We start from the raw sequence: 26,945 nt of genomic DNA on the forward strand, positions 1-26,945 counted from the left end.
TCACCGTGCATATATATGAAAGACTCAGGCTACCCCTCCCTTTTGACACTTATAGGTGATAGTCACCACACAATTAACAGATATTCATAACTGATCTGTATATATAATAGATCACCACATTTGCATTATACAACATATTTTTATTTTTTGAATGATTTTGCTGTTACCATGTGTAGGCATGTGGTCTCTAGTTCAGACCGTCACATTTATTCTGCCTATAATGGTATATCATATATTTACATACATGTCACGCATGTTCTGATATATAAAAAACCATTGTAAAAGGGTTAGTATTCTGTGATTTAGAGTATAGCAATAATGTCCATACGCCTATCTAGTCGACACCTATAGTGTTTCAAGCACAAACAAATATTCACTACAATTTCTGTAGTTGTTGTTCTGGTGCTTTCCTCAGAACTGATGGAGAAAGGGGGTGGGGGAAGCTGTAGGAATGACCTGTGGTCCTCCCTCCGTTAGTCTGATAGGGAGTCTAAAGTAGATGAGAGATAAAGATTAAAAAAACCTGTGAAAATGGTGGTGTGTTTATGTGGCTGGCTAAGGAGCCAAGGAAGTGTGGTAAAATCATACCTATCTTAAGTAGTTTCTGTGCCTCGGGTATACATATTATTTTTATTCTTTCTTGCGCCGCCTTCAGTGCGGTATTGGTGGGGACTGTTGTCGCCTCTGATGTGGTGGACCTCTGATCTTTCAAATCTGTTAAAAGATAGTGCCACTGGTTGGTCATCGCTTATTACTGTATTTTTGCATGCAGTGCTGTTGAATTATTTAACCTGTTCGAAAAAAATACACAGGGGTTTGTGTAGTAGATGCCAAGTCTGTTGATCATACTTTGCATGCAGTGCTGCTACATGGTATGGCCCGTGCCTTCAAAATACACTGGGGTTTGTGCCTGGGCCGTGCGCGGCCGGGTATTGGCCAGGGGCTGACAGAGCGCCGTGGGCTGCTCGTGCAGTGTACCAGGAGTTCTGTAATAGGGCCGTGAGTGGTCCGTGATCTATGGCTCTTACAAGTACAGCAGATACAAATCTGTGCTGCAAGAGGTGTGAGCAACTGGGGGGGGGCATAAGCCCAATGTAGGCTGTTGCGCTTACCTGCATGCATGGGTGCGAGTCGCTGAAAGAGCTATATACTGCAGAGGCATCGTGCAGCAGTCTATGCGCATGTGCAGGGATGTGGACGCTATGAGCCCTGTATAAATCAGTGATTGGTGGATGCTCGGGTCGCTAGGCAACTGCGACACGTGACTAGGTTGGGCCATGGTCGTGGTCAATACTGATAGGCGGCCCCGGAGGGCGTGTATGATTACGTGCTGATGTCTGGTGATCTCTGTTTGATCTTGTACTTCCAATATGATCACGGGCATTGAGTGCTCCGCTGTGTATGCACGTTTCAAATAGGGGTGCGGTGGACTCTGTTGCGTGCTGGACCTAATGTTAAAATCACGTGTGCATTGCCCCCAAATCATGCCCTTGTGGCTATTTACACATCCTGTGTGTGCACATATTTGCTCATGGTAGCCATGTAGAACAGCCCTGATAAAAACCTACATGTTGGTCAGGTGTCAGCGGGTTTGTGGACACACACGTGTTGCCTGTGGGGTATTAGGCAGATTACTCATTGCATTTCGTGACATCATATGGTACATTGAGCAGATAAATCGTGGTGGTACATAACAATTATTTGGAGTCGTATTATGAGATATATCATGTAATACAGCCTAAGGGTGTTTCCCAAGAAATAGACACGCAGGTCTGTGTTACAATGACAGTCAGGTTGCATATTTCCACTTACATGCTACATTGGAACCTGGGTGTTTTACGGCCCACGCTGGCAGATTTGTACATAGTGGCACTACAAATAGTGGCAACAAGTGTGTCATCTGTACCAGTTTGGCGCGTGTGACTCTCGGCTTTGATGTTATAAACCAATAGGTATCCCACATGATGATCACTGCCTATTTCCTAGAGCACTAAGCATAACAGGTGTCTATGCTGTCTGAGTGCCTAGTTGGTGCTGTGGATGTAAGTCCCTGCAATGGTTGCCCAGATTTCTAATAGGTGGACAAATGCTACACATGTGTTGGCTAACTGGGAGATCGGTCTGAGTTGGCAGGTATGGTTGGATGATCGGTTCCTTAGAAGAAAATGTTCCACTCGATCGAAACGTTGAGTCCGTTCTTAACTGTGTCCAAACGGTGGATCCATTTCTGTTCTAGTTTCCTTAGATCTAGGTCGCGGTCGCCTCCTCTGGCTTTGGTGCTAACTGTTTGGATGATGAACCATCGGAAGTCTGTATGCTTGTGTTTGAGCTTTGAAAAGTGTGCAACCATGGGTTTGTCCTCTATTGAGTTTTTCAGGGTCAATATGTGTTCGCAGATACACTGCCTAATTTCCCATTTACTTTTGCCTATGTACAGTAGGTTGCATAGCAATTTTATTGCATAAATGCTCCATTTGGTGAGACAGTTGGTGAAGGTTTTGTATTTCCAAGTTGTCCCGTTGAGTATGACTTCTTTTTGGTCCTGGATCACGCTGCAGACCGAACATCTTCCACATTTGTAGTGCCCCACTACCAGGGGAAGGTGCCAGAGGTTAGTTTGGTTATCTCTTTGATTTTTTGCGATAGGGTATGTGTGGACTAATTGGTCTCTGAGGTTCTGGCTCCTCTTGAAGGCAAACCTAGGTGGATCACCTCAACCAGAGCCCCTAGGAATAGAGGATCTCACAAGGTCAAGAGATCATTCCTCTCTATCTTTTCATGGAAACAATTCAATAAACAATGACTCATCGGATTGCGGATCCTCGTCTTTAGCTGCCCTCAACACTGTGTTGCGTCTTTTATCGTCTGTATGACACAGAGGCTTGTGAAGTGAGGCTCAACACAGAATCACTGATGGAAATAAAAATGTTGTTAACTCAAGATTTTGCGGTACACTACCCTCGTTCAAGTGAAGATCCTGTTATTCGCCATTTAAGTACCTCACAAGTTACATCTCAGGAGTACACAATTTTACAAAAAGAAAAGTCCAGTCACACAGCTCTATCAGAAGAACAGACAAAGTCCATGGTGGCAACACTTCTTCATTCCATCCAAGACAGAGTCGAATCCCATGATAGAGAGGAATTGTATTTTAAGCTGCCTCAACTTTGAAAGAAAAAATCTAAAAACTGAGGAGGGGCCTCAAACTCCTCTAACAAGGGGTCCCGTAAGTTCATACATAATATCTTGTTTGCAGAAAAGTGGATTAGCCAACAGAAAAGATGCACAGGTACCCAGAGCGAAGCCATCAACCTTTTGGCAGAGGCACATCCCACTCCAAGTATGGGTGGAAAACCACACAAGGTAAAAACAAACAAAGGATGAAGAGCATCTGCAGTTCCGAAAGACTGCGTCTCCACAGACTCTGTGAAGAATGAGAATGAAAGCGGTTCCAGAAACTCTAAGGGCAAAGTCCAGAAACGAGGAAGGCTACCACGTATTGTGACACCTAGGTTTCAGGAGTCGCAGAAACACTCTGACACATTGGGATCCAACATCAAAACGGCTCCATTTCATTTAAGAAACCATACTCCTCTGATTGACTTTACCCACAGGAATCATCGATCTACATACAGTAGGAAGCAGCAATTACATGGGTCGGAAGAGACAGTGGGCTCAGACCATCCAGTAGACCAGTGCAACACAATGCTACATTAGGGAGCAAGGCCTGAAAGCCCCTTCCATAAAGGAAGGGAATATTTTTTGATTTTTGAGGCCATACGTGACTGTGAGTACAACATCCCACTGGACAGAAAATGTTAACTCATCTTTTGTAAATCCAGCAACTGAACTGTATCTCATCAACAGATATTAAGTTCGTCCATTTGTTTGATCCCAGCCATCTGGGAAAATGTGCGGTCCATCTGCATTACAAAAAGTTTGAGAAACTTATCATTGAGCAACAGGAAGCTATTTTATTGGCAGGGTTTGAATGTTATTATGCACGTAAAGCTGAAGGTCAGAATACACATCCTGTAAAACCAACGATCACTATTACACGTCACTTCGACTCCGACGTAGATCGTAATTGGGGTGGGCTTCCCTCAGCTTTACCTATGATAGGGCGAACCCGTCCTGGTTTCGCCTAAGAAGTGGAATATTTTGTGCTGGAACACAAGGGGGCACAACTCATTTTTGAACAAGGAAAAAAATATTGGTTGAACGATTTTAGTTTGATCCTCTTACAAGAAACATGGTGAATCTCAACACCTCTATAGGATGGGTTTCAGGTAGTGTCAAAGTCAGCAAGTAAAGGAAGGCCGAAAGGCAGACTAATTACTACTGTAAAAATATCCAAGGGCGTAAGTATCATTGAATTGGTGATACACAATGATTCCATCTTAATAGTTAAGATCATGGCTAGAAGATATCACGTACTGAGTCCCTTATTTCTGGTGTTTAATGTCTACTTCAATCCTGTAACAGCCTCTCTTGATGCTATTTTAACTGAGATTGAAGATATTTTGGTCGACTGTCTAACAGTGAGTCCTAACATATGTTTCATAATCGCTGGAGATTTTAACTGCCAATGTTCAGTTGGAGATTTTGATTGGGATGACTTGGAAAGTGGGAAGAAATCCTTGCCTATACTAACAAAGGCAGGCGTTAATAATGGTAGGGTATGACCACATTTTCTTTCTAGATGGAATTTCATACAAACTAATCTGCTCAATGACTAAGAACTACACCTACGTGGCATGGACCTTTTGCAGAATCATCTATTGACTACATTCTTCTCAGAAATATTGACCTGCACCACATCACCCCCCTCCAAATTATTAGAACAAAAACTAGCGACCGCTCACTTTTACAGATTGCACTGAAGGTGGAAGGATTTACTAATATCTCAGCATCTAAACATGAAGAAACACTGATGGTATCAAATTCAGGAAACAGGTTGTCTCAACACCTTCCGAACCCGGGTGATGCTTATCGACATCTACTGAAATGGTGGACTTCCATGAGTGAGAGCGAAATACACGAGTTTACCTCTCCAGAAATATTTCCTCAATTACTCCAAAGACTAATAAAACCAAAAATAACCAACATGCAAAAATGATAGTACCCTTCTTTTCTGCAAAATAGACAGACCTATGATAATACCATACAAACTCACAAACGTGAGCTACATACAGCTCTTAGAATAATATCTAGATCACCTAATACCAAGAAAGAAGTTAAAGACAAACAAAACATAATTCTTATTAGAGGCCACCAGTGCTGGTGCAAATCTTATAAAATAGGCAACTATAAAAAAGGAATCAAGACATGCTAAAAAAAAACTAGGTAAGAAGGACACCAGAGTTATCTGGTGGGAGGGAACTGAGAAACAAGAGTCACCAACAGGCGATGGTGCAAGCATGAGGAGTAAGCGAGATTGACTGGGTGGACTATTTCATGACTAAATAGACCACGTCTGCATCTACAGCTGCAGAGGCTATGAACAAAAGTGGTAAACCATTAGTATTCAATTTTGATCAGCACGATATTGAAATTATAATCAGTAAGCTAAAAAACAAACAAGCAAGCGACCTGGATTGTATAACCAACAGTGTATTTAAAGACAAACCTGCCATTCCATTCCATCTTTTTAACAACATAGTTTCCGACGGTAAATGTCCAGACTCATGGACAGATATACTCCCCATATTTCAAAGGGGTAATTGCAAGGAACCATCGTACCATCGTCTTACCGGCCATTTCTGCTGCTCGATAACTCATCAAAAATCTTCTAGAATTTAATCACGAAAGATATAAGGGCCTAGGATAACAAGATCAATGTTTTAACCCCGCTGCAGACAGGATACAGAAAGAACGTAGGAGTAATAATTAGTGGGCTTGCTCTTAAAGCCTGCCTGTCAAATGTGAGGACCGACTCTGGGCACTCTCTGTACGTTGCAGCTGTGGATTTAATATCCGCTTTTGGCAATGTCGATATAGCTAAGTTATGGGCCAAACTGACAAAATGGGACATTGATCCCTCCCTGCTGGCATTGATTCAGCTCCTATATTCAAACAACACAACTAGGGTCAGATTAAACACTGCAGGAGATCTGTCCAGACCAATAACGTTGACTAGAGGTATTCAGCAAGGCTGCGTGTTAGCACCCACTCTTTTTAATTTCTATTTGGCCAACATATGGGAGGCCAGTAAAGAGTGGGGAGGTTATGTTCCCATGTGGGAGCGATTTAAAGTTAGGGGCATCATCTTTGCGGACAATATCATTCTAATGGCCTATACACGAACTGGCCTCCAGCGCCAGTTGAATGGCCTGAATAACTATTTGATAGAAAACGCACTACAAATAAATCCCACAAAATCGTATGTAATGGTAAGCTCGACTAAAAAAAAGAATGAGAAATATATGTGGGAATCAAATAACATCCCAATCGAACAAGTCGATTCAATCAGGTACCTCGGATATGATCTATTGGTAAAAAAGCAGAGTGAAATTGACAGATCTTGAATTGATAATAAGATGATTTCCTGCCTGACGTTGTTAAAAAGGGTAAAAAGCAAACTCTGCACATATTCGATGATTTTTTTGACTCGAAGGGAAAATTCTAAAACAAGTACTCAGACTTCCAGTTTCGGTACCAATCAGTGCAATAAGACTTAACTGGGTCTTACATCTTGGTGGGCCCAGTATATTATTAGAAGCCTTTCTATGAGGCACAATCGGGAAAATTCTCTAGAATTCTCTCACTTAAACAAGTTAATAAAACAGAACACCAACCCATATTTAAGAAAATTGAAAAACAGATGCAACATTTTTATTAAAATGACTGACCTCGAGGGCCATGAATCCGAAATAGCTGTGAAAAACAAAATAAAAAGGTGGGATAGGTCTTTGGATTTGTTGGATATCTCCAACTGAAAACACTATAAGGGAAAGGAACTAATTTATCTAACATTCCCTCATCTAAGACCATGGGCCTCATTATGACATCGGAGGTAGCCGTGCCTCTAATACAGGCACGGCTGCCGCCGGTGTCATTTTTTTCCCGGCGCCCACAAATAGCCAATTACAGGGTCATTACGGCCCTGCCTGACCCGGTAATTGCCCATTTGTAGGCGCTGGAAAAAAGATTCTCCCCATTCCCATTCGACCACATAGGGCCGAATGGGAATGGGGAGGTTGGATGCCCCGGCACCATTTATTAATGGTGCCGGTGCATCCGACATGCTGTGCTCGCGGGTGCCGCTCTGCCCGCCAGGTCTGACCTGGCAGGCAGAAAGGCACCCGCGAGCACAACTCGTAGTTTTCCGGTCCAGAAACTAAAGTACCAGCAAGCTTACCAGTACCATAATTCCCGGAACCGGCAAACATATAATGAGGCCCCATGTCTAGTAAAATTTCCGAGCTCATTGGTGGTGGTTGGCACAAAGCTAGGTGTCACCCGGGAGTTACGAAAGTGTAGAATGGGCAACTCTAATAAACTTGACTCTCTGTTTCATCTGGTACTGTAGTGCCCTGCATTTTTGAACCAAAGAAAACGTCATTTGGAGCGGTTTATTTTTTCATCGTCCACACTCCTGACAAATGATTTATGGTACCAGTTAATGACATCCTTCCAATTATCACTGTTGATTGCCCTAATTAAAATGTTATTTGAAATCTTTGCAGCAATTTGAAAAGTAAATTACCAAGGCATTTTGGATTTAGCAATGGTAATCTAATGGTTTTGCTTAAGTAATAGATAGCAAAGAATGTATAGGATATTACGTTGGGAGGGTGCTCGAGAAATACATTTTATTTTCTAGTAAACTTTAGGTTATCAGACTGTGTTTTTAGTTTACTTGTTTAAGATAGATTCATATTGAGAATAATCAATTTTAGAGTGTATCAAATGTTGATTTCTTTTTGTGTAAATGTACAATTTGTATAAAAAAACACAAAAAAAGAAATTATCTAAATTTGTATATGTGCAGTGTGGAGTTTTTAGAAAAGTCAGACAATCTATTCCGTCATTAAACTGTGCATATTCTATCATTTTGTATGGTAGGTTTAAGATAATTGTGATTAGCTTCTAAGGTGTGCAGGTGACCAGAAAAATGACGCACATTAAATTATGAAAGAAGTTATGAAATTGCAATGCAGATATAATTTTTATAATTGAGAATAAATTTGATGCAGAACAAATATGTATTCCACACTGTGTAGCAGTATCAGTGCTAACAGAAGTTTAGGTAATAATTTGTAGCTTTAAGTTTTAAAAAAATATGATGTGTTTGATATGAAATGTCATTATGAACTTCTCATGTGTTTAGGTGGCCAAACAAAGGATGCACTAAGACTTTATAAGAAGTATGGAAATGACATTTATGTTATTAGTGTAGTTTTTCGTTAAGTGTTAATATGTTTATTCACAACATTTTTTATTGTCTACATATTATATATAATAGGTATGACTATAGTTTAAAAAGATCAATACTTAAAATAATGTTACAGTGTTGGCATGTCTTCATTTATTTCTTTGTAAAACTGACGACATAGTTCCTCATTACAACCCCGGCGGAAGCCAGGCCAGTAGAAACGGCAGGCTGCCGCCGGAGTTGTGTTTTTTTCTGGCGCCTGGCTTAGGGATCCACCGGGGCATTACAGCCCTGCAGGTCCGTGAACCCAGGCGCCGGAAAATGTTACTCATTCCCATTGAGTCCAATAGGACTCAATGGGAATGGGGAGGACGGTAGCAGCGGCCCCGTTCATAATGGTGTCGGTGCTACCGTGAAAGTCTGCGAGCGGGTGCCGTTCTGCCCACCAGGTAAGAACTGGCGGGCGGGAAGGCATCCGGCATGCAAACTTGTACTCTGCCGGTCCGGTAACAACGGTGCCGGTAAGCCTACCAGCACCGTTGTTACCAGACGGGCAGGGTTTTAATGACCCCCATAGTTATGTTATATAACTTGGTTTCCTGGTGAAGGTTGCATAATGTAATCTGTAAATTAGTCATCATGTAGCATAAAGTAATCTTTGTATAGTATTGTAACATCTGTGCATTGTAGTGAAATGCATTCATTGGTTTATGAACTATGGATGTTGTAGGCAATTCTTTTTCGAATTTGCTGATGCAAAAAGTAGTTCATAATGACTTAAAAGTAAAATATTTAAAATAACAGAACAGAGGTTTGTTTTTGTCCATTGAGAAGTTTATTTCTTCTATAGCATGATTAATTAACACAACTTGGTAATGGTTGTATGCTTGGAATACAATTAATATTCTTTCGGTATCATTATGAGAAAAAAAGATGAATTATTTTGTTATGATGAACACCATAGTACCACTGCAGTGGTGATAGTGCACGGTATAAATGCCCTTTACCATTAATATTAATTACATTTCATTTTTTTCAGAGTTCATATATGGAAGAAAGAGGCAAGGATATAGAAAGGTATTTGGTAAGACTTTGGATAAATATAAATGTGTAATGTATATATGCACATACAAAGAATTGTTTATTTTTTATATTATTTCTAGCCGCGGTAACCGTACCAGCCAATGAATAGCAGGATTTTCTTTGCACGGCTGAGGTGAGCAATGACTGGACAGCTTTTAATTGCAGCTCTGATAACCTCAGCTATAGGCAACAATTGGCAATTTAGAGTACTGAAACTGCTTAAAATAAATTACAATAGATATTGTCATATATTTTTCCAGTTTGTGTTTAATTTTATCCATTTTTGTAACATAAAAGGTGTCCCTAAAAAGGGCCTTTTTTGGGGGATGGAAAGAGGTGGGTGAAATAGGGGAAGAAAATACATAAGGATGAAACATTTAACAAAGGGAATTACATTAAAATGCAACATATAATTGTTTTAATGTTTTTTTTAGAAAAAAAGGGAGAGGAAATTGCCACTTAAAAAATACTAAACATGACAAGTAATCTGATGTTCAGCAGTTAACTTTAGCTATTGCTCAATTGTGGCATCTCCCTTCACTACCCATTCGCAGCATCCTTTACACATGACTTGCATCCTAGAAAGGTCGGGTGTCGGTAACAGAGGAGTCAGTGTAGTGGATACAACTGCTGATGTAGACGCTTCTTTTCCACTTGATGTTGTTGCTGTACTGGTGGATGGAGGTTCTGCGGGTGGTGCTGATATTTGTCTATACAAAGAATGGGTCCCATGCACGTTTCTTTTGTGATGTTCATGGACTTTATGATATTCATCATCGACATCGTCCGAGTGGACTCTCACCAGATGGTTAATCATTATCAATGTTCCCAGACTTTGAGATGGAATGTCTGGAAGGCCCACGGCATAGAGTCTTGTTGCAGAAGGTGCACAGTACCTCCTCCACCTCTTTCTTGAAGTGGTGTTCTTTCACTCAAAGAAGCGCCAACTGTCTGCAGTTTTCTTCATGCCTGTGTGCTTCTTCCTTGGTGGTGAAGGATTTTCCACCCAAATGATGACGTCATCCTCACTGCTCCTACTGTCATGGTCGGACATTTTGCAATGTCCAACCGGGGAGGAAAATATCAAAGAATAAAAATGACAACACAAAAAAGACAATGCTGCAAAAAATGAAAAAGTAAGAAAAAAAAGAAAACAAAAAAGTAAAACAAAAAATAGACAAACTAAACAAATGACAAGACAAAGGAAAATTGCATTTTGGGAAACTGGGTAAAAGGATGAGGAGATTAAGGGGTAAAGTGCCAGAAGTGCTTGCAGTTACTCAGAAAGCCTTTCACTAGCAAGTATAGAAAGCAATGATTAATGTAAAGTTATGTTTTTGTGTGTGGTGATTATTCACAGCTACAAACTGGTGCACCGTCTGATTGAACAATCTCGTATGCATGGATGTCGTCAAATGGCATGGGAGTAGCCGTGTCAATACAGCGCAATGTGTGATTGGATGGTTAGTTGACGCGTATACAAGTCACGTGTAGGCACGGAGCTGCAGCGCGTGTTAATATTGCATTTTGCGAGAAGAGGCGTAGCCGCGTCACAGAGGTTTTACGTCCCATTGGCTTATTCGTACGTGCAGGTTGCATCAAACTGCATGGGCATACTCGCGTCCATATTTCGGAAAGTGTGACTGGTTCATTTGTTGGCACGTATTACATGTAGGCGCAGAACCGCAGTGCATGAACCATTGGCGGGCATATTAGGCACGAAGATGCGTAGATGCGTCAAAAGATGCAGACGTTCTATTGGGTCATTTCGCACACTTAGGTTAACCCCGCCCCTCAGTTGTTGCTGTGCATAGCCGCGCATGTATCCTTAGTAGACGCGGCTATGAAAATAATTTGACAAAAACTATATGAATATATCTACATGTATATGGGAAGTAGCCTTGTAAATATTTATTTTAAAATATATTGCCAGTTACTGTAAGACTTTAATAACTATTCATGAACAGTACAGATACATGTAAATACTTTAACAAGTTACCAAGTACATATGCCAACTCATTTTTTGTAGCAATAGGTTAATTTGGGGGGGAATGTGGTTGTCTATTTTCTTTTTATTTACTTTCTAGACATAATATAGTATTTTGATCAGCTGAATTGTCTGTATTATTAATGTGAATTATGCATGCAATAAAAAAATCCTTGAAATTCAAGGAAAAAACTTTAGTTGTAGGGACATTAAGGTGAGAACTTTATGCAACAAAACCCAGGAAATTCAGCCAAAACCACCTTAACTTCATGCCCCCTGTTGCAGAGACTATGACCACATCACTGATGACATCACTAATTACATGTTGTATGAGAACATTGATGACATTACAAATTACATCATTGATGCCATCACTGCCGGGGACAAGGCGAGCTGCAGGTGGATGACACCCACCTTGGGAACAAGGAAGACTGCTCTCCGCCCCCATGAGTCGCAGTGGACAGCTCCTCTTCCTACAAGGCTGGGACATAGTGAGCACCCCCTGGCTGCCCCGTGATCCGGAGGTACGAGGAGGACTGGCAGCAACTAGTGGCAGTACGGGACGGGGCCCGTGGGACCCACACATGACCCACACGTGAAACACCCCCAAGGGGGGGCAGCTGATGTCGCAGGCCTGAGGCCATAGGTGAGAGTGATTGAAAGTGCACCAGCACGCAAGGAGGTGTGGGCCCCTGACACCGGGGCGTGTGCCCACCTCCTGGAGATGGTGGGCAGCAGAGAGCCCAATGGGAGGTTGGAGCTACATAAACGGACGTCCAATGGGCCCCTGGGGACCGGACTAACAAAAGTGAAAACAGGCTCCTGGGAATCCAGAGGAGGGGGACCAGACAGCCCTCCTACACTTTCAATAGCAGAGGGGGGCACCTCTTGAGCACCTGGGACAGCCTCCCATCACCCACAGTTCTTGGGAAGTAGAAAGGCCTAAGAAGTAGTGGGGCCCTGTGACCGGGGCATGTGCCCTCCTTCAGAAAAGTAAGGGCCAACAAAAACAGCTGTAACCCAGCGGCGGGCGGAGAGCCTCTATATCTGTGGTTCCCGCACATAACTCACATAGGGTGCACAGGGGCCCTGCATGCGTGCGACTGATTCTAAATGCCCCAGGGACTTATCCTCATCCTGAATACCCCATGCAAGTGCACTCTGCGGGTGGCGGAGTCACATGGATTCGACGTCAAGGCTCGCAGGCTAGAACTACACCCCAAGGGCTGTGCCAAGGACAGAAGGCCACAGGGGGACCATGGCAGGGAAAGAGGAAGACTCAATGGCTACAAAGAAGGATGTGGCCTCAATAATGGATGAGAACAGAAGTATGAGAGCGGACATAGGCGGAAAAAAGGATAAGATCATGCAGAGGAGCGACAAGATAGAGGAGAGACTGCAGGAGGTGGAGCACAATCAGTCCTCACTGGAAATATTGGAAACCCATATTGATGTGAGGATGACCAAAATTGAATGCAGAGAAGCAGAGATCTCCCTGACGAATGAAGATTTTGAGAACAGAGAGAGGAGAAACAATCTCAGGATCTTTGGGATACCGGAAAAAGAAGGAGAGCCAGAGAAAGACCTGAAAAGGAATCTATACGAAATCACAAAACTTATTTCTGGGAATGAGTCCATAGACAAATCCAAAATCGAGAGGATACATAGAGTGGGTGGCACCCCGGGGGGCCCCAGATACATCCTCGTTCGCTCCCATAATTACCCAGACAAGGTCAACATTCTCGAGAGGGCAAGGAAGACGGGGTCCGGTCCCTATGGAGAAGCCAGAATCACCATCTTTCAGGACCTATCCTCCCTGACCCTCGCCAACAGAAGGCTCTGCCAGCCCCTCTCCAAGTGGCTCAATGACAAAGGCATCTGATCTAGATGCGGGTTCCCATTCTCAATTTCCTTTGACATCGATCGACACAAACATAAATTGGTTATGGAGGAGGAGATCAACGGAGCGAAGAATTAACTTCTGGGAGACATGGCAGCCCCCTCGGGCTTGCAGGGGATGAAGGCCAAGGGAAGACAGTGGCAGCTCAAGGGCCCGAGAAGGAAATGCATTCCCGGTGCCAGGAAATACAGGAAGCTGAGTACATCTCCGGTTGCCGGAACTTGAACTGCTCTATAAGCGGACTCACAGACTTATAAATCAGCCCCAAGGTCAGAGTGGGGTGGAAAAGCTGAAGGGTCCGACTTCAGCAGATATATCTGAGAATTGAATACCGTGGGAGGGGGCACAAGGGGTGTGTGTACATTGAAGCAATCACACGTTGTTGGTGCCAAAGGGATAAATTGGTAGGGGAGGGTGGGCGTTCAAAGGTTCAAAGGTGAGAGTGGAAATGACCTGTATGACGGGTCAGGTTGGTGGTTTGGCCACATCCCAAGATCGATCCTTGGGGTGGGCCGAGCGCCGGGTGAGTGGGGAGGAGTGTGGGGGTATGGAGGGGAGCAGGGGATTGGGGGCACATTGGCTCTTAGTTACGTGGAGTGTCCGTTTGGTTCACGACAATGTTCACACTTTACAGTGGCATAGCATGCGGAATAGAGGGGTCGTTGGTAGTGGGGTAACATGATGACTCCGCTGGTTGATGGGCAGCAAATGGGCTCCCTGAGGGTAGGTACCCTGAATGTAAAAGGCCTTAACTTCCTGACAAAGAGATCATTAGTGGTAAGGGAATCCACAGGTCAGGGCTTGGCATCCTCTTTTTACAGGAGATGAAATTCATGAAGGGGGAAGAACAGAGTATCCCGAATGGCATGGTGGGACACAAAATGTAGGGCTCTGGCACCTCTAGGAAAGCGGGAGTGGGCATCCTAATACGTAAGGCACTCAGGATGGTGGTAGCGAACGTTTGGTCAGATATGGAGGGGCGGGCACTTCTAGTTACAGGAAGCATCCGGATGGTGAACTTTAAGTTCACCACGATTTACGTACCTAATCAGAGGCAACTGAGATTTATGAAGGGTACCCTCCCTAAGATACTTATTGAAAGCACAGAACACCTGGTTCTGGGAAGCGATTTCAACACCTGGGCTGATGTGGCAATGGATAGGCAGACCACATACAATAGGGAAAAGGGGCTCCCGAGGCAGAGCCATGGTGAGATCAGGGAGAAACTAGAATTGCATGGTCTGAGAGATATCTGGCGACACTTCCATCCACAAGTAAGGGGCTACACATTCTTCTCACCCCCCCCCCATGGAACTTTCCTGAGGATATATTATCTGTACATCTCGAGAGACCTGTTGGACGTCGCCCAGGGATTCGAGATTCACCCTATATCATGGACTGAATGTGAACTGGTCACGATCGACCTGGGCTAGTTGGGAATGACTCCTAGGGGCGCAAGGTGGTGGTGCAATGAATCCCTGATAAAAAGACCCAGTGTTCCGGGAGGTACCGCAAACAGAAATTTGTGAATTCTTTACTATAAACAATACAGGGGAGTAGCAAAGAGAATGGTTTGGGAAGCAGGGAAGGTGACCTGCCGAGGAATACTAATTAGAGAGGGAGCATGACCATCATTGAATCGGGATTCGGGGAGGAGATTCCCAGACTTGAAAAACAGGCACAGTCAACAGCGGAGGGAAAGGAAGGATACCTCGTGGAGGCGAGGGGTAAGAGGGAAGAGCTGTGAATACTTGAGGAAGGGAAAATAATTTGAAACTTGCAATTCCAAAAGCAAAACGTTTATGAGAAGGGAGACAACTGGCAGCCAGGCTAGAGGGACAAAGGGTGGAGAGGTGGGTTTCCGAAGTCATGGGAAAAGATAATGTGCTGTGTCATCACCAAATCTGGTACTAGAGACCTTTACCTCCTTTTACGAGACTCTGTATAAGTCCGAGTCCACGCACGAGGAAGGAAGAATTGATGCATATCTGGCAGAGATCCAATTGCCCAGACTGTCTAGAGCAGAGTCCAGGGATTTGGAGGAGCCCATAACAGGGGAGGATATTAGGCAAGTAGTTGCAGGAATGCCCCTAGGCAAGGCGCTGGCTGAAGATGGGTTTTGGGCAGGGTTTTACAAATCATTCCTTGAAGTTCTCCTGCCCTTCACTATAGAACTCTTTAATTACATAATTGAAACGGGGTGCCCCTGATTCTTTCTCTCAAGCACTCATCACGGTAATACCTAATGAGGGGAAACATCCCAAGACCTGTGGGGCTTATCGGCCAATCTCTCTCCTTAACATCAATGCCAAAATATATGCTAGGGTTCTCACAGCCAGGCTTGATACACCCGGACCAGGTGGGCTTCATCAAAGGCCGACAGGGGGCAGACACAATGAGAAAATCCTTGCACTTATTACACGAAGCAACAGGGGTAGCAGGCGACCTGCAGAGAAGGCATTTGACAGGGTAGAGTGGTACATCATGAAAGTGGTCCTGGTTAAATGTGGTATGGGGGACAGACTCTTACGGGGATCATGGCAGTGTATTCTTCACCCAGAGCATGTGTCATGGTTAATGGTAGGTACTCGTGCTGGTTCGCGCTGGGGAGAGGAACTACGCAGGGGTGTGCCCTTTCACTGATTCTCTTTGCGCTTTCCTTAGAACCACTAGTACAGAGGATCGGGGGAACCCAGAGTTGAGGCATTCAATGTAGGGGGCAAAAGTATAAAGGTATAAAGTAGCATTATATGCCGAAGACATGTTGTTACATGTTACAAACCCCCTGAGTTCAGTACCAATGGCGGTCCAAATGATCAAACAATATGGCGCCATATCCGGATTCAAGATGAATCGGTACGAGTCGGTTCTTTTCCCCTTAGACAAGAATGAAGACCAGAACGTAGGCAGATTTGAGCCGCTGGGAGAACAGGTCAGTCAGGGGCCTCTCAGGTACCTGGGGTAACTAGCGACCTTGGAGAGTTATTTGAGGCTAATTTTACCCAACTGATGGGAAAACTTAAAAAAGGCCTGGAGAAGTAGAGCAAGCTCAGAGTCTCCTGGCTGGGACGTCTCAATGCCCTCAAAATGGCCCTTCTCCAAAGGATCCTTTACCTGTTTCATATGTTACCCATCCAGATCCCGGAATCATACTTCAGGGAAACTAAGGGCACCATGCTGAAATTCCTGTGGCAAGCGAAAACAGCTAGGATCCCCACCGGGACCCTCGTCCTTTCTAAAGAAAAAGGAGGTGTGGGCCTACCAGACTTGAAACTCTACTACAAAGCCGTCCAACTTAGAGTCCTAATACCCCACCTCCAATTTAAGGGGGCACTAACAGGGGAGGGCTGGAAGAAACAGATCCAGAGGGTCCCTACCCCATTCGAGAGGCTCCACCAGGACTGAGTGGAGTGGGCTGATTTCAGCCATGTACAAAGCCCTAGTAGAATCAGGTAGGGGGTCCATGGACAAGCTAAGGGAAAGATGGGACAGCGATATAGGAGGGGAGTTGGACCAACCTCTATGGGATCAACTCTGCAGGGGGGTCTATTGGTCCTCGATATCCTGCCAATATGAACTCCATGCAATAAAGCTCCTACACAGGTGGCAGTACCACCCAAGACAGACTCTCCAAGATGTACCAGAATGTCGGCCCCTTATGTTGGCGTGAGTGTGGGTTAAGGGCAGATTACTGGCACATGTGGTGAGGGATGGCGCAAGGAGCTGGATGGGATCCCCAGAGAGAAGGCCCCACTGTTGGTATTGTTCGGTTTAGCGGAGGTGGAGGGGGAGTGCTCTAAACTCCCCCTGATGGCGGCGGGGTTACTACTGGCAGCCAGGGCATGTCTGACGACCCGATGGAAAAATGGACATAACCCAAGCAAGATGGAATGGATCAGTGTAGCCATGTGTGCTATGGAACGAATAACAGCGGGTCTCCATGGGGTCGGAGGATCATTGGAACTGGATTGGGTTGAGTTTGTTAACAAATATGTGTTGCCCGAAGTAGGCTGACCCGACACACAGCTAGAGAATTGGACTGAGAGGTCCGGGAGCACTATGATGAAGATATCATGTATAAAGGTGAACACAAATAGTCGCAAGGGACAAGGGGACCTCCCGAAAGGGCCCAGAATCTCATAAGACTCCAATGCAGGTGAACACTGCCACTGTATGACCTGCCAAGTGGACTACGTGAGAAAAAGCCATGGTTTGGGGGGACAGACGGATGTGGGCGGAGGGAGGAGGGAAGCGGGTGGGGTTAATGTTTAAGGTTTGACGATTGTTCCCGATGGCTGAAGGCTGCAGGTGAATTTGGATTCTCTAATAGGTATTATAGCTTTTGTAACGTTAATCTAATTACATTCGTTGCCTCGATGGAGGCTGTTTGGTTATACTGTTCTGAAAATGTTAATAAAGATGAATTTGAAAGAAAACAACAAAAAAACAGCCAAACTCCAAATATCTGAAACTGATGATGTTATTCTAAACATGTGCAATAAGGAATCCTACTGGCAAAAAGCAGTGTTGACACGCATCACTGTTTATTTGAATGTTACGCCACAGTAGAGACCTGGCTGGAGGGCACTTTTAGAAGACTGCTCGGGATAATCCCCGAATATCCTCGGTGAACTTAAAGCCCTGGTGTATAAAACAGGAGGCACAACAGCAATACCTGTATAGCTCTCAGTCCGCAATTTTGAAGGTGACTCAGATGCTTCACTTCCAACCCTGTCTACTTTAAATGTTTGTAGTGGCATTATTGAACAAAAGTTATAGGAGTAGCAGAAATGACATCATTCACGCTTTAACATCCTGCGATTCAATGGCATCACACTAAGTGACATCACATGATGTTATCCACATTAATGGAAAATTGGACCTTTATTTCCAAATCATCTTTATTGAACCCCTGAGGTTGAATCAAGTTGATAAAACTGGTTAAATTACAGGTGTTGCTATTGGGTTGTGGGGAGGGTTGATTCTAGGGCAATACAATCCTAGCCGACCACCTATGGAACCCCAGCTCCAGTTTGGGGGTACCAGATTGCTACTACACCTTACAATGTGTCCCACTCATCAGGGGAGGGATGCAGCAGAATCTAAACCAACCCTGGTTATGTCCCACGGTGCATGGATAGCAATTTGTACCACAAAATGAGGCCCCTAAATCCTTGGATTTAAAAGCATCAGAAATTGCAGCAATTGTGCCATTGATAAAAGCTGTCCATCAACAACATCAACCAATCATGCTCTCTTTCTATATTGATGCTCCAATTCTGGCAGCATTCCAAAACCTGAATTCTAAGGAAGAAAAAAAGGCAAAGGTTTCCTGTTACCTTACTAATATGGAATTCCAATCTTCTTATGTATCTTTCAATTGTTTTGATTTGCTGCAAAAAAGGTGATATAAAATTATAAATATCCAATAAACAGCAACTTTCCAATCTCAGTGGACCTGTGTGATCCGCACCAAAATTAATAAATGTATTTGGTAAACTAGGCCTGTTTTCACATTGGTTATTGGAGTACATTCGAAGCATGGCAAAGTGGTACAATATCAATTCAGTAAAAAGTGGCCTTTCACTAATGTTCCAAACCCATAATCGAAGCTACTTTTTAATATAAATATACATATTCTAGGCCTGATCTTCCTCCTGGCTCGCTGGGATACCCCACCCTGAGGGACATCACATCTGACACCTTTTGGCATTTCTAGTTCATGGAATTTGTCCATTCTGCAAAATTTATTAATAAATAAAAAAATAAAAATTTACCCAAAACAAAATGAAGGTGGGACGAAACGATGTTGTGCAGATGGAAAGTACAGCTTTTTTTAAAACAGAAAATAAAAATCATAAAGACAACATGAAATCTCAAAGTTAGGATACTTTTATTAGCCATATTCATATTCTGGCTGCTCTCCTTCTAGAGCACACAGGCCCTTTTTCAGCCAAGCCTGAGTAAGGGGCATGTGTGTTTGTGAAAGTGAGCAGCCATTTGAGAAAGCTTAATAGAGGTATGCTATCTGTACGGTCCAATATGTCTTTCCTTGGGGTTGTCTATTAAATAAACTGCACTGCATAACAACCCACTCAAATATAGATGCAGACTCAGCAGAGTCCTCGAGCTTTTCTGAAGAGATCACCCGTAACTCATGAACCAGGGCATGGGATTTATTTGCCATCCAGGCCTGCTTCAGAATCCTATGTATATTGCATCAAATAAGAGGCCCAATTATCTGCGGACACTTGAGCCCGATAATTGCATTTTGGATACTGTGAATAGGCACAATCATCGCTGCACGGCGGCTAACCCTGTTAATCAATGGCACTTTCACTATCCATTCTAATGTATGACATCAAAAACATAATAAAGCACAGTATATATGCCTGACCGCAAGGCATTTTAGTGATTGGCCTTAACAATTATCTTAAGGTTCTCACTTTCCTTTGCCCTGCAAGCAGTTTCTAACCCCGCACCTTTCTTGTCTCATTTCTTAAACTTGTAATAATGATACTTCTCTTTCTAAGACAATCAAGGTTGTTAGACAAAGTGCCTGGACTCACCTTATCCAGATCATACAAGACTCCCTGAAAAGCAAAACAAAAACAAAAGTAAAGATTTGGCAATTTTGGAAACACAGGCATTGTAGTTCAACAATTAGCCATTTGGTCGCTAGACTACATCTCCTCCATAAGGGGACAGATCACAGCACAGAGAAGTTACTCTGACTTTGCCATGACTTAAACCTGGAGACAGCTATTCAAGTCACAAAGAAGTTGCTCTGAGCCACTCGGACATTCTCTCGACTTACTCAGAGTAAGACACTCAGAGGCAAACAAGAGTCAGTGAGGAGTAAGTCAGATTGTGAATCGACCCTGCAATCTTTTAGTTGCATTAGCCACAATCCAAGCCTAGGCTAGCTGCATGGGAGGCAGCCATGCTCCCCAATGCATCAGCAACATTAGCTAATAGCTCCAGGGAATATAGGTGATATTTCTGAGATTAAATTAATGGGTAATTGAGCAATCACAGCTTTAGACCATCCTTTTGAGCCATCACCCTTCATTGAACCATTTCAACGAGATTTAGGCTAGCAAAAACCTGGCATGCTCATTCCCATGCGCCCAAAGACATGGACCTCTTCTTAAATTAAACTGTATCTAGAAACCTTCATCCTAAATGACTTCTCTGTGAGATGATCAGACGGCGGTTGCCTTTTTTTAGGGATTTATGAGACTCAGTTGTGTGGTGGCGGCATTACGAGTGATTGTTGCACATTTATTGAGTTATTCGCATTTCTTTTATTTTTCAGTATGCTCAACAGAATTACTTCCTGCTTTACAAAATGATGATGAAAGAAATAATGTGGCTGGTCATAGGATGAGACGGTAATGGGAAACACAATGAAGGAAAAGAAAAATCAGACGAATTAAAAGATTGAGTGCCAATCGAAAAGATCATATTTTTGTCACCAGTTATTTTAGCCTCATTGTATTGTGGCTGGCTGGCTGGCTGAGATTATTTGTGCTCTTATCCTGAGCTTTGAGCCAGGGCATATTTTAGTGTTTTTTTTAGTGTATCATGTTTCCTGATCCTACTTTCTACAACTCCTTAACCCAAGATCTGGAATCCCAGCTGTGGGCACAGTGCTTAGTTTCCATTCGGACAGGCCTTAGTGCCAAGAGATCACTGCTGGGGCCCTTGGTGCTATTCCAATTCCTCCTATGCATATAATTCCCATAAGATGTCTGAGCATTGTGGACTGAGCCTGTGTACAGCCACCCTTACCAAGGGACCTGACTTCTGCCTCTCATCCCTCCCCTTCTAAAATTCTGCTCAGGGAGAAGGAACATTATCTCAGAAACAAGAAACAGAACAGTCCTTCCAATGGGGTTTCAAATGTTGCCGAAATTTACCCTCCAATCTAAATCCTGAGGCTGTCCATATTAGTATATACTCATGGTTACAAACGTTTTACTGTTAGGGTGAGTGTTGTGAAAAACTAAATAAGTGTCAAGCCCAGTGAGCAGTAAGTACTAAGTGATTCAAGCACACTAAACCTTTATCACTGACATATTGGTTATGTACAGCTCTCTGGCCATTCTTATTTTCCCAAAATGAGCTTTGGTATTACGCACAGCAGCCAGTAAACCTTATTAATGCTAATGTTTTTCCTGTTCCCCCTTCTCATATAGTTATTGCAAATGAGTGTAATAGGAGTATACCAGGCTCTCTATTTTGAAATAATAATGTTCTATCAGAAGATAATGTTTAGGGTTGTTCTAGGTTTTTAATTGTGCTTTGCTCAGCCAGACAAGAGTAATGTGGTAGTTATGACTACAATATATACAAGAAGTGATCATTATAAATTAAGATTTAAAATTCTGAAAAGAGACAGTTTGTAATGTTAGTCTGATTGAATAATTTCTTTTTGGTATCCTTTTGCAATGCAGTCCTGCCTTGCCCCCTTTCAAGGTATCTGTGTTTTTCTCTGGTCGCACTGCTGTCAGCAAACGATGGGGTGGCCCTAGCAACCATCAACAGACAGCTACCAGCCACATAGAAGGAGACAGAGAAATAAAATGAAATGGAGAAAGAGAGAGAAAGAAAGAGAGAGACAGGGAGAGAGACAGAGAGAAGCACGGCCGACACATCTAGTAGAAGATATTTTATTTCTTTAAAAAGCATGGCATTCCTTGGTAGTACCTGGGCATATACTGGCAATAGCTGGACAAGAGTGTATTTGCATCCTAGTCTGCGGCTCCCTGAGTGCATGATGACGATATATGATATATGATTGCAGTGCCCTGGCATAGAAAGAAACAGTTTTGATCTCCCCATTATGTTTGGCACACATATTTTGATGGGCACCCCCATTTTAAAGGGACATTAACTAACACAGCTAGTACTTCATTTACTGAAACACACAGATATTGATTGGCTATATACTGGCAGAGATGTCAACTTGTCTGCCACTCTAGTTTGGGATTGACCATTAAGTGGCCCAAATTATTTGTCCTGGCATATCATGATGACCTTTTTAACTGGGACAGCCATCTACCCTTGGCACATGACTGAAGGCCAAGCGATATAGTAGCAGCAGATCTGATTGTATTGTCTAATAAACAATAATTGCCACGTATTGAGGATACATGAGCTTATGATGGCATGTTGATGGAAACAATCGGCATATCACAGCAATAGTAATTATGGAACGAACATTTGATGAGCTATTAAACTGTCAGAGATAGAATTGTTTTTGTTGTGTACATTTTGACAAACCAGCGACTGGCTCAAAATATTTCATTATGTTATGGCAGATAGGTTTATCACTGGCATGATCTGTTACCTTCATCAAGCCTGGCACTCTGAGTACCCACTCACCATGTTCGAACCAACCTACAATAGCTGCGCAGCAGTCATCTATATACACAGAGGGACCCAACGATCACATTCCCGAACATTCAAGAGTTGCTGCTGTGGAGAACTATTACTCCTGATACCATGCCAGGCAGAAAGGTGCGGCTAGTGTTCATGTATCCCCCTGTACATCTACCTGTAGAACTTATGGCGCTTTGGCCAATATACTTGGAAAATTGTATTCCACAATGCACAATGTATTTAACTCTAATATTTTAATCTTTTGAGAGAATGCACAGGAAGTAACTCACACCCTCTCCCACCTTGTTGAAAACACAATGGCACTGCTATGTATGCTCTGTATCCCCTTGTATTGATACTGTGCATTTTTGTTCAACCAGAATTTGACCCGTTTTTGTATAGGTATTTGCATATATTTATGTGGGGATAGGGAAGTAGTGAATGGGTGGCCCATGGAGTAAAACGAGTTGTATGGTGGGTTGGATTGCCATGCAGTTGGTGGGTTAGTCTTGAATTGTTTGGTCTGTCCTGGAGCTTTATAGCGCCCTGCAGTATTTGATCTGTGTTGGATTGTTGAGACTATCATAAAGCTTTGGGCCTGTCCAGGCGTGTTGGAATGCTCTGCAGTCATTGGATGTGTCCTCGAGTGTTGCACCGTCCTGTAGGTTTTGGGTCCATTATGTAGTGTCTAGGATGCCCTTTAGTATTGAGCTGGGTCTGTAGTGTTCGGTCTATCCCAGAGTGTTGAGGCTGTGCTTTAGCATAGGGAATGGTGTCTAGTGTTGGGTCTCTTCAGTATCATTGAGACTGTTCTGTAGTAATAAAAGTGGCTTGCTTTTGAGACTGTTCTGAAATGTGTGTTGTGTCATGCATTGTTAAATCGGTCTTCTACTTTTGGGAATTCCCAGTGGTATTGGGACTTTCGTGTAGAGATGTTACACTGCTGTGGTGTTGGGACTGTCCTGTCATATTGGAACTTTACCCTAGTGTTTCGTTTGCCCTGAAGGGGTGGGTTTGTCCTGAAGCCTTGACTCTCCCCTGGAGTTTAGGATTGTCATGTTATTGTTGGGTTTATCCTGTGGTTGAGGTTGTCTTTTAGTATTGGGACTGCTCTACCCTACCATGCCAGGTTGTGTTGGGGGATGCCTTACCAGCCGTGAGTTCCTCCTCATGTCTTTTAACTGTGCATTCAGCTTGTCCAGCTCTCCCTGGTGCATTTCCAGATACTCGCTGTTGAAATAAAGCAATGAACAGCTTATAACACACAGTGTGGTTGCTATGCTCCACTATACATTAGAACACGCTATAGGTGACCATGTTTTACATCATTGCTGTGACAATTTATAGCCTAAAATGGCAATCCTCATTCACATGAATCTAAATATCTGTTCAATGTACACAAAAAGTGTTTGTATGTTTTTTGTTTAAAAGAAACATACTAGTAACTCTAATTACCACTAAGCAAGGCTTTTGAGCACTTTAATAGTCAGGGTCTAGTAGCAGACACTACTGAGATTTCTAGCCCTTCTCACAAAGAAACAAGGGGCAATAGAACCTTTTCCCACAAGAAGCAGGTGCAAGAGGGACCCACACATGATATTTCCAATTTCAAGCTCTGCCACTAATTAGGACCCTTATTGAAATTCCAGTTGTTTTAAATGGCTCCTTCTGGATACAGTTTTAGCAGATGTCTCTCCCTCTCCACTGTAAATATGCTGTTATTCTTTTTTTACAAGATATCCCCAGTTATGCATCAGTGCCAAGATGCTCTGTCGCTGAAAGTGCACTTGATAAATGATAAATAATAAATAATAGCTGTGTTTTGGGCAGTTGGAAATACATCTTCTACTACTTAAAGACAATTACTGACTATTACCAAAATACTTCCTTAGATATTACTAGCAGTACCAAGACGCGACTGAAATCACCTGTTATGTTCTCTTGTAATTCGGTAGATGTTCAAATACTTGTAAGCAAACAATTGGATCTATTATAAGTCATTTGCAACAGGGCCCCGGCACTTCCACCACAATATTTATTAAAACATGTTGAATGGTAATTCTTTCTGTGTTTCATAGATTTGATGCAGCTTCAAACAACTGTTATCTGTTATTACCTGTACGCTGGATACTGCCTTTAGCTAGGCAAAAAAAAAAGCATTTTGATTTCATGTGCAATCTTCAATATAAATTAAAATTATTTACCCTGGGTAATTTAATAATTGGTAATATTTTCTAGATATTACAAGACACACCTTTCTAAAAAAAAGAATACTTGTACATAAAAGCAAATGGGTGGCAAAAAAAGAACCTAGATAGATTCTACACGCATAAACCTTGAGCCCAACTTCTTCAAGTAGTTTGTGAACCTCCAGTAGGCCAGATAATGAAATAATCCTGATATTTACTTTGAAAGCTGTTTGTCTTATTATTGCCTCAAGATCAAATATCTAGGTTTTTACCTAACAAAAATACCCAAAGTGTGAAATTCAGCATTTAAATGGTGGGAACATTCTTCCTTTGGCACCACTTTTCAATGTCTTTATATGTGGGAAGGGTCTCTGAGGTAATCCTGACATCTATAGAGAACAGGCCATCATGCCTCATTGAAAGGACATGAAAACTCATGTGGATGAATGACCGAAGCTCCTGACTGTAGCAACATGCCTGGAAAGAGTAGAAGTGAATTGAGTGAATCCTGGTGCAGAGCCCCCTCTGTGCTGCATTGCTGGAATTAAGATGATAGTCTGAGACCTTAGGTGGAAGTGGGGAGAGTGTAGGATGGGGACAGAGAGGGACAGAATAGTTCCACTTTACTTTTTTCCTGACTATTTTTAACCCAACCTTTGGAAAATTAAACGGGAGTGGACCTGCCTCCCGCATGTGGAATACCTTTTCATAATAAGGAATGCTTCCTACTTTTCAGCATTTAGCAGGCATTTAAAACCCTGGTCCTTTGAACAAGTGTCACCAGTGCCCTCATTTGGAGCGTCTAATGGAATTCTCCATAGCCCTGATCTTGTCTATTGCATTCAATAGCTACGGGAAATATCCTCCGAATATGCCTATGTTTTGGCTGTCCTTCCTCTGACCTGAGGGTATCTCATTTCCAGACAAAACACACGTTTAAATAATCTACTTTCTGCATGTTTGCAGACCTCCTACATACTCGGGTTAACCCAGAGAAACCCACACTCATACACTCATGGTTTAAAACCCAACGCATGCAAACGTATACATATAAACTAATATTGTAACATTTTAAAAGTGTAACCACTGAAAATCAGATACAAAATCCTTTGAAAGGGTGGGAAGGTGGCAGGTTGATACATTGTGAAACTGAAACTGGTATTGCACGTGTTTTGTATGTAAATTGTGATGAGCATGTTTTGTGCAACTTAATGCCTAATAAGCCAGCATGCCTGGGTCCAGAGCACTGTACATTATGCAATGTCTCTTTGCATTGCCCTGCAAATCTCATGGCACATTGTCCCTAATCTGTGACGCCATCTCACATTAGTGACTGTATAGTGAATGGCATATATAAGTATGTGTCATGGCAAATAGAACAGGCCTTTGTAGCCACAGACATACATATACAAATGTACACCTATGCATTTACATATATACACATGCATATATACATACACACATGCAAATCTATATCGAGAGAGGGTACATAAGTCATTAAATGAGCTGGTAACTGTTTATTTTTTCTGTATTTCTCATTGGGGGAAAATCCATAACACACAGCGATGATGTCATCCCCATGCAATATAGGTTATCAAAACATAGCTCATTGCGAAATAAGACACCCAAATCTTGTCATAAATGTGTGTACATTTTGTATGCTGGCAAAAAGATTCTCACAAATAACTTTAGCTGTTCCAAAATTATTCGTATAAGGTGTCATTTTGCACAACACAAGAAAAGCTTGAAAAGAACAGTTTGGAATTAGCAGAAAAATCTTACTCAAGTCCGTTCTTCAAGGCTGCATACACCTCTTCCACCCTCTGCGGCTGCGGCTCTTTGGGATTGCTGTTGCTTTTATGGCCTAAGTTGTGCATTTTCTTCAGCTTTGCTTGTGGTTTTTTGGGTGTAGAGTTATTCCCAATAAAGGAGTTACACCTGTAACAGGAACATTCATGAAAACAACACACATTATAGGTTGACGATATAATAAATGCTTGATCATTGTATGCGTATGACATT

General features: G+C 42.8%; 1 protein-coding gene across 8 annotated transcripts in view; it reads right to left on the reverse strand.

Annotated features, from left to right (window-relative positions):
* RIPOR2 (RHO family interacting cell polarization regulator 2) overlaps positions 1 to 26,945 on the reverse strand; it is a 1,323,029-nt gene that overhangs the window by 513,656 nt on the left and 782,428 nt on the right. For all 8 annotated transcript variants that reach the window (XM_069613633.1, XM_069613632.1, XM_069613630.1 and 5 more), the window contains exons 3-6: positions 26,706 to 26,861; positions 23,886 to 23,964; positions 19,917 to 19,940; positions 18,687 to 18,740 (exon numbers count right to left, since the gene is read on the reverse strand). In XM_069613633.1, the coding sequence (XP_069469734.1) occupies positions 18,687 to 18,740; positions 19,917 to 19,940; positions 23,886 to 23,964; positions 26,706 to 26,861 (313 nt within the window). The remainder of the gene's footprint in view (positions 1 to 18,686; positions 18,741 to 19,916; positions 19,941 to 23,885; positions 23,965 to 26,705; positions 26,862 to 26,945) is intronic.

Source organism: Ambystoma mexicanum, chromosome 5p, assembly GCF_040938575.1.
Source record: "Ambystoma mexicanum isolate Mex_15411 chromosome 5p, UKY_AmexF1_1, whole genome shotgun sequence".
NCBI lineage: Eukaryota > Metazoa > Chordata > Amphibia > Caudata > Ambystomatidae > Ambystoma > Ambystoma mexicanum.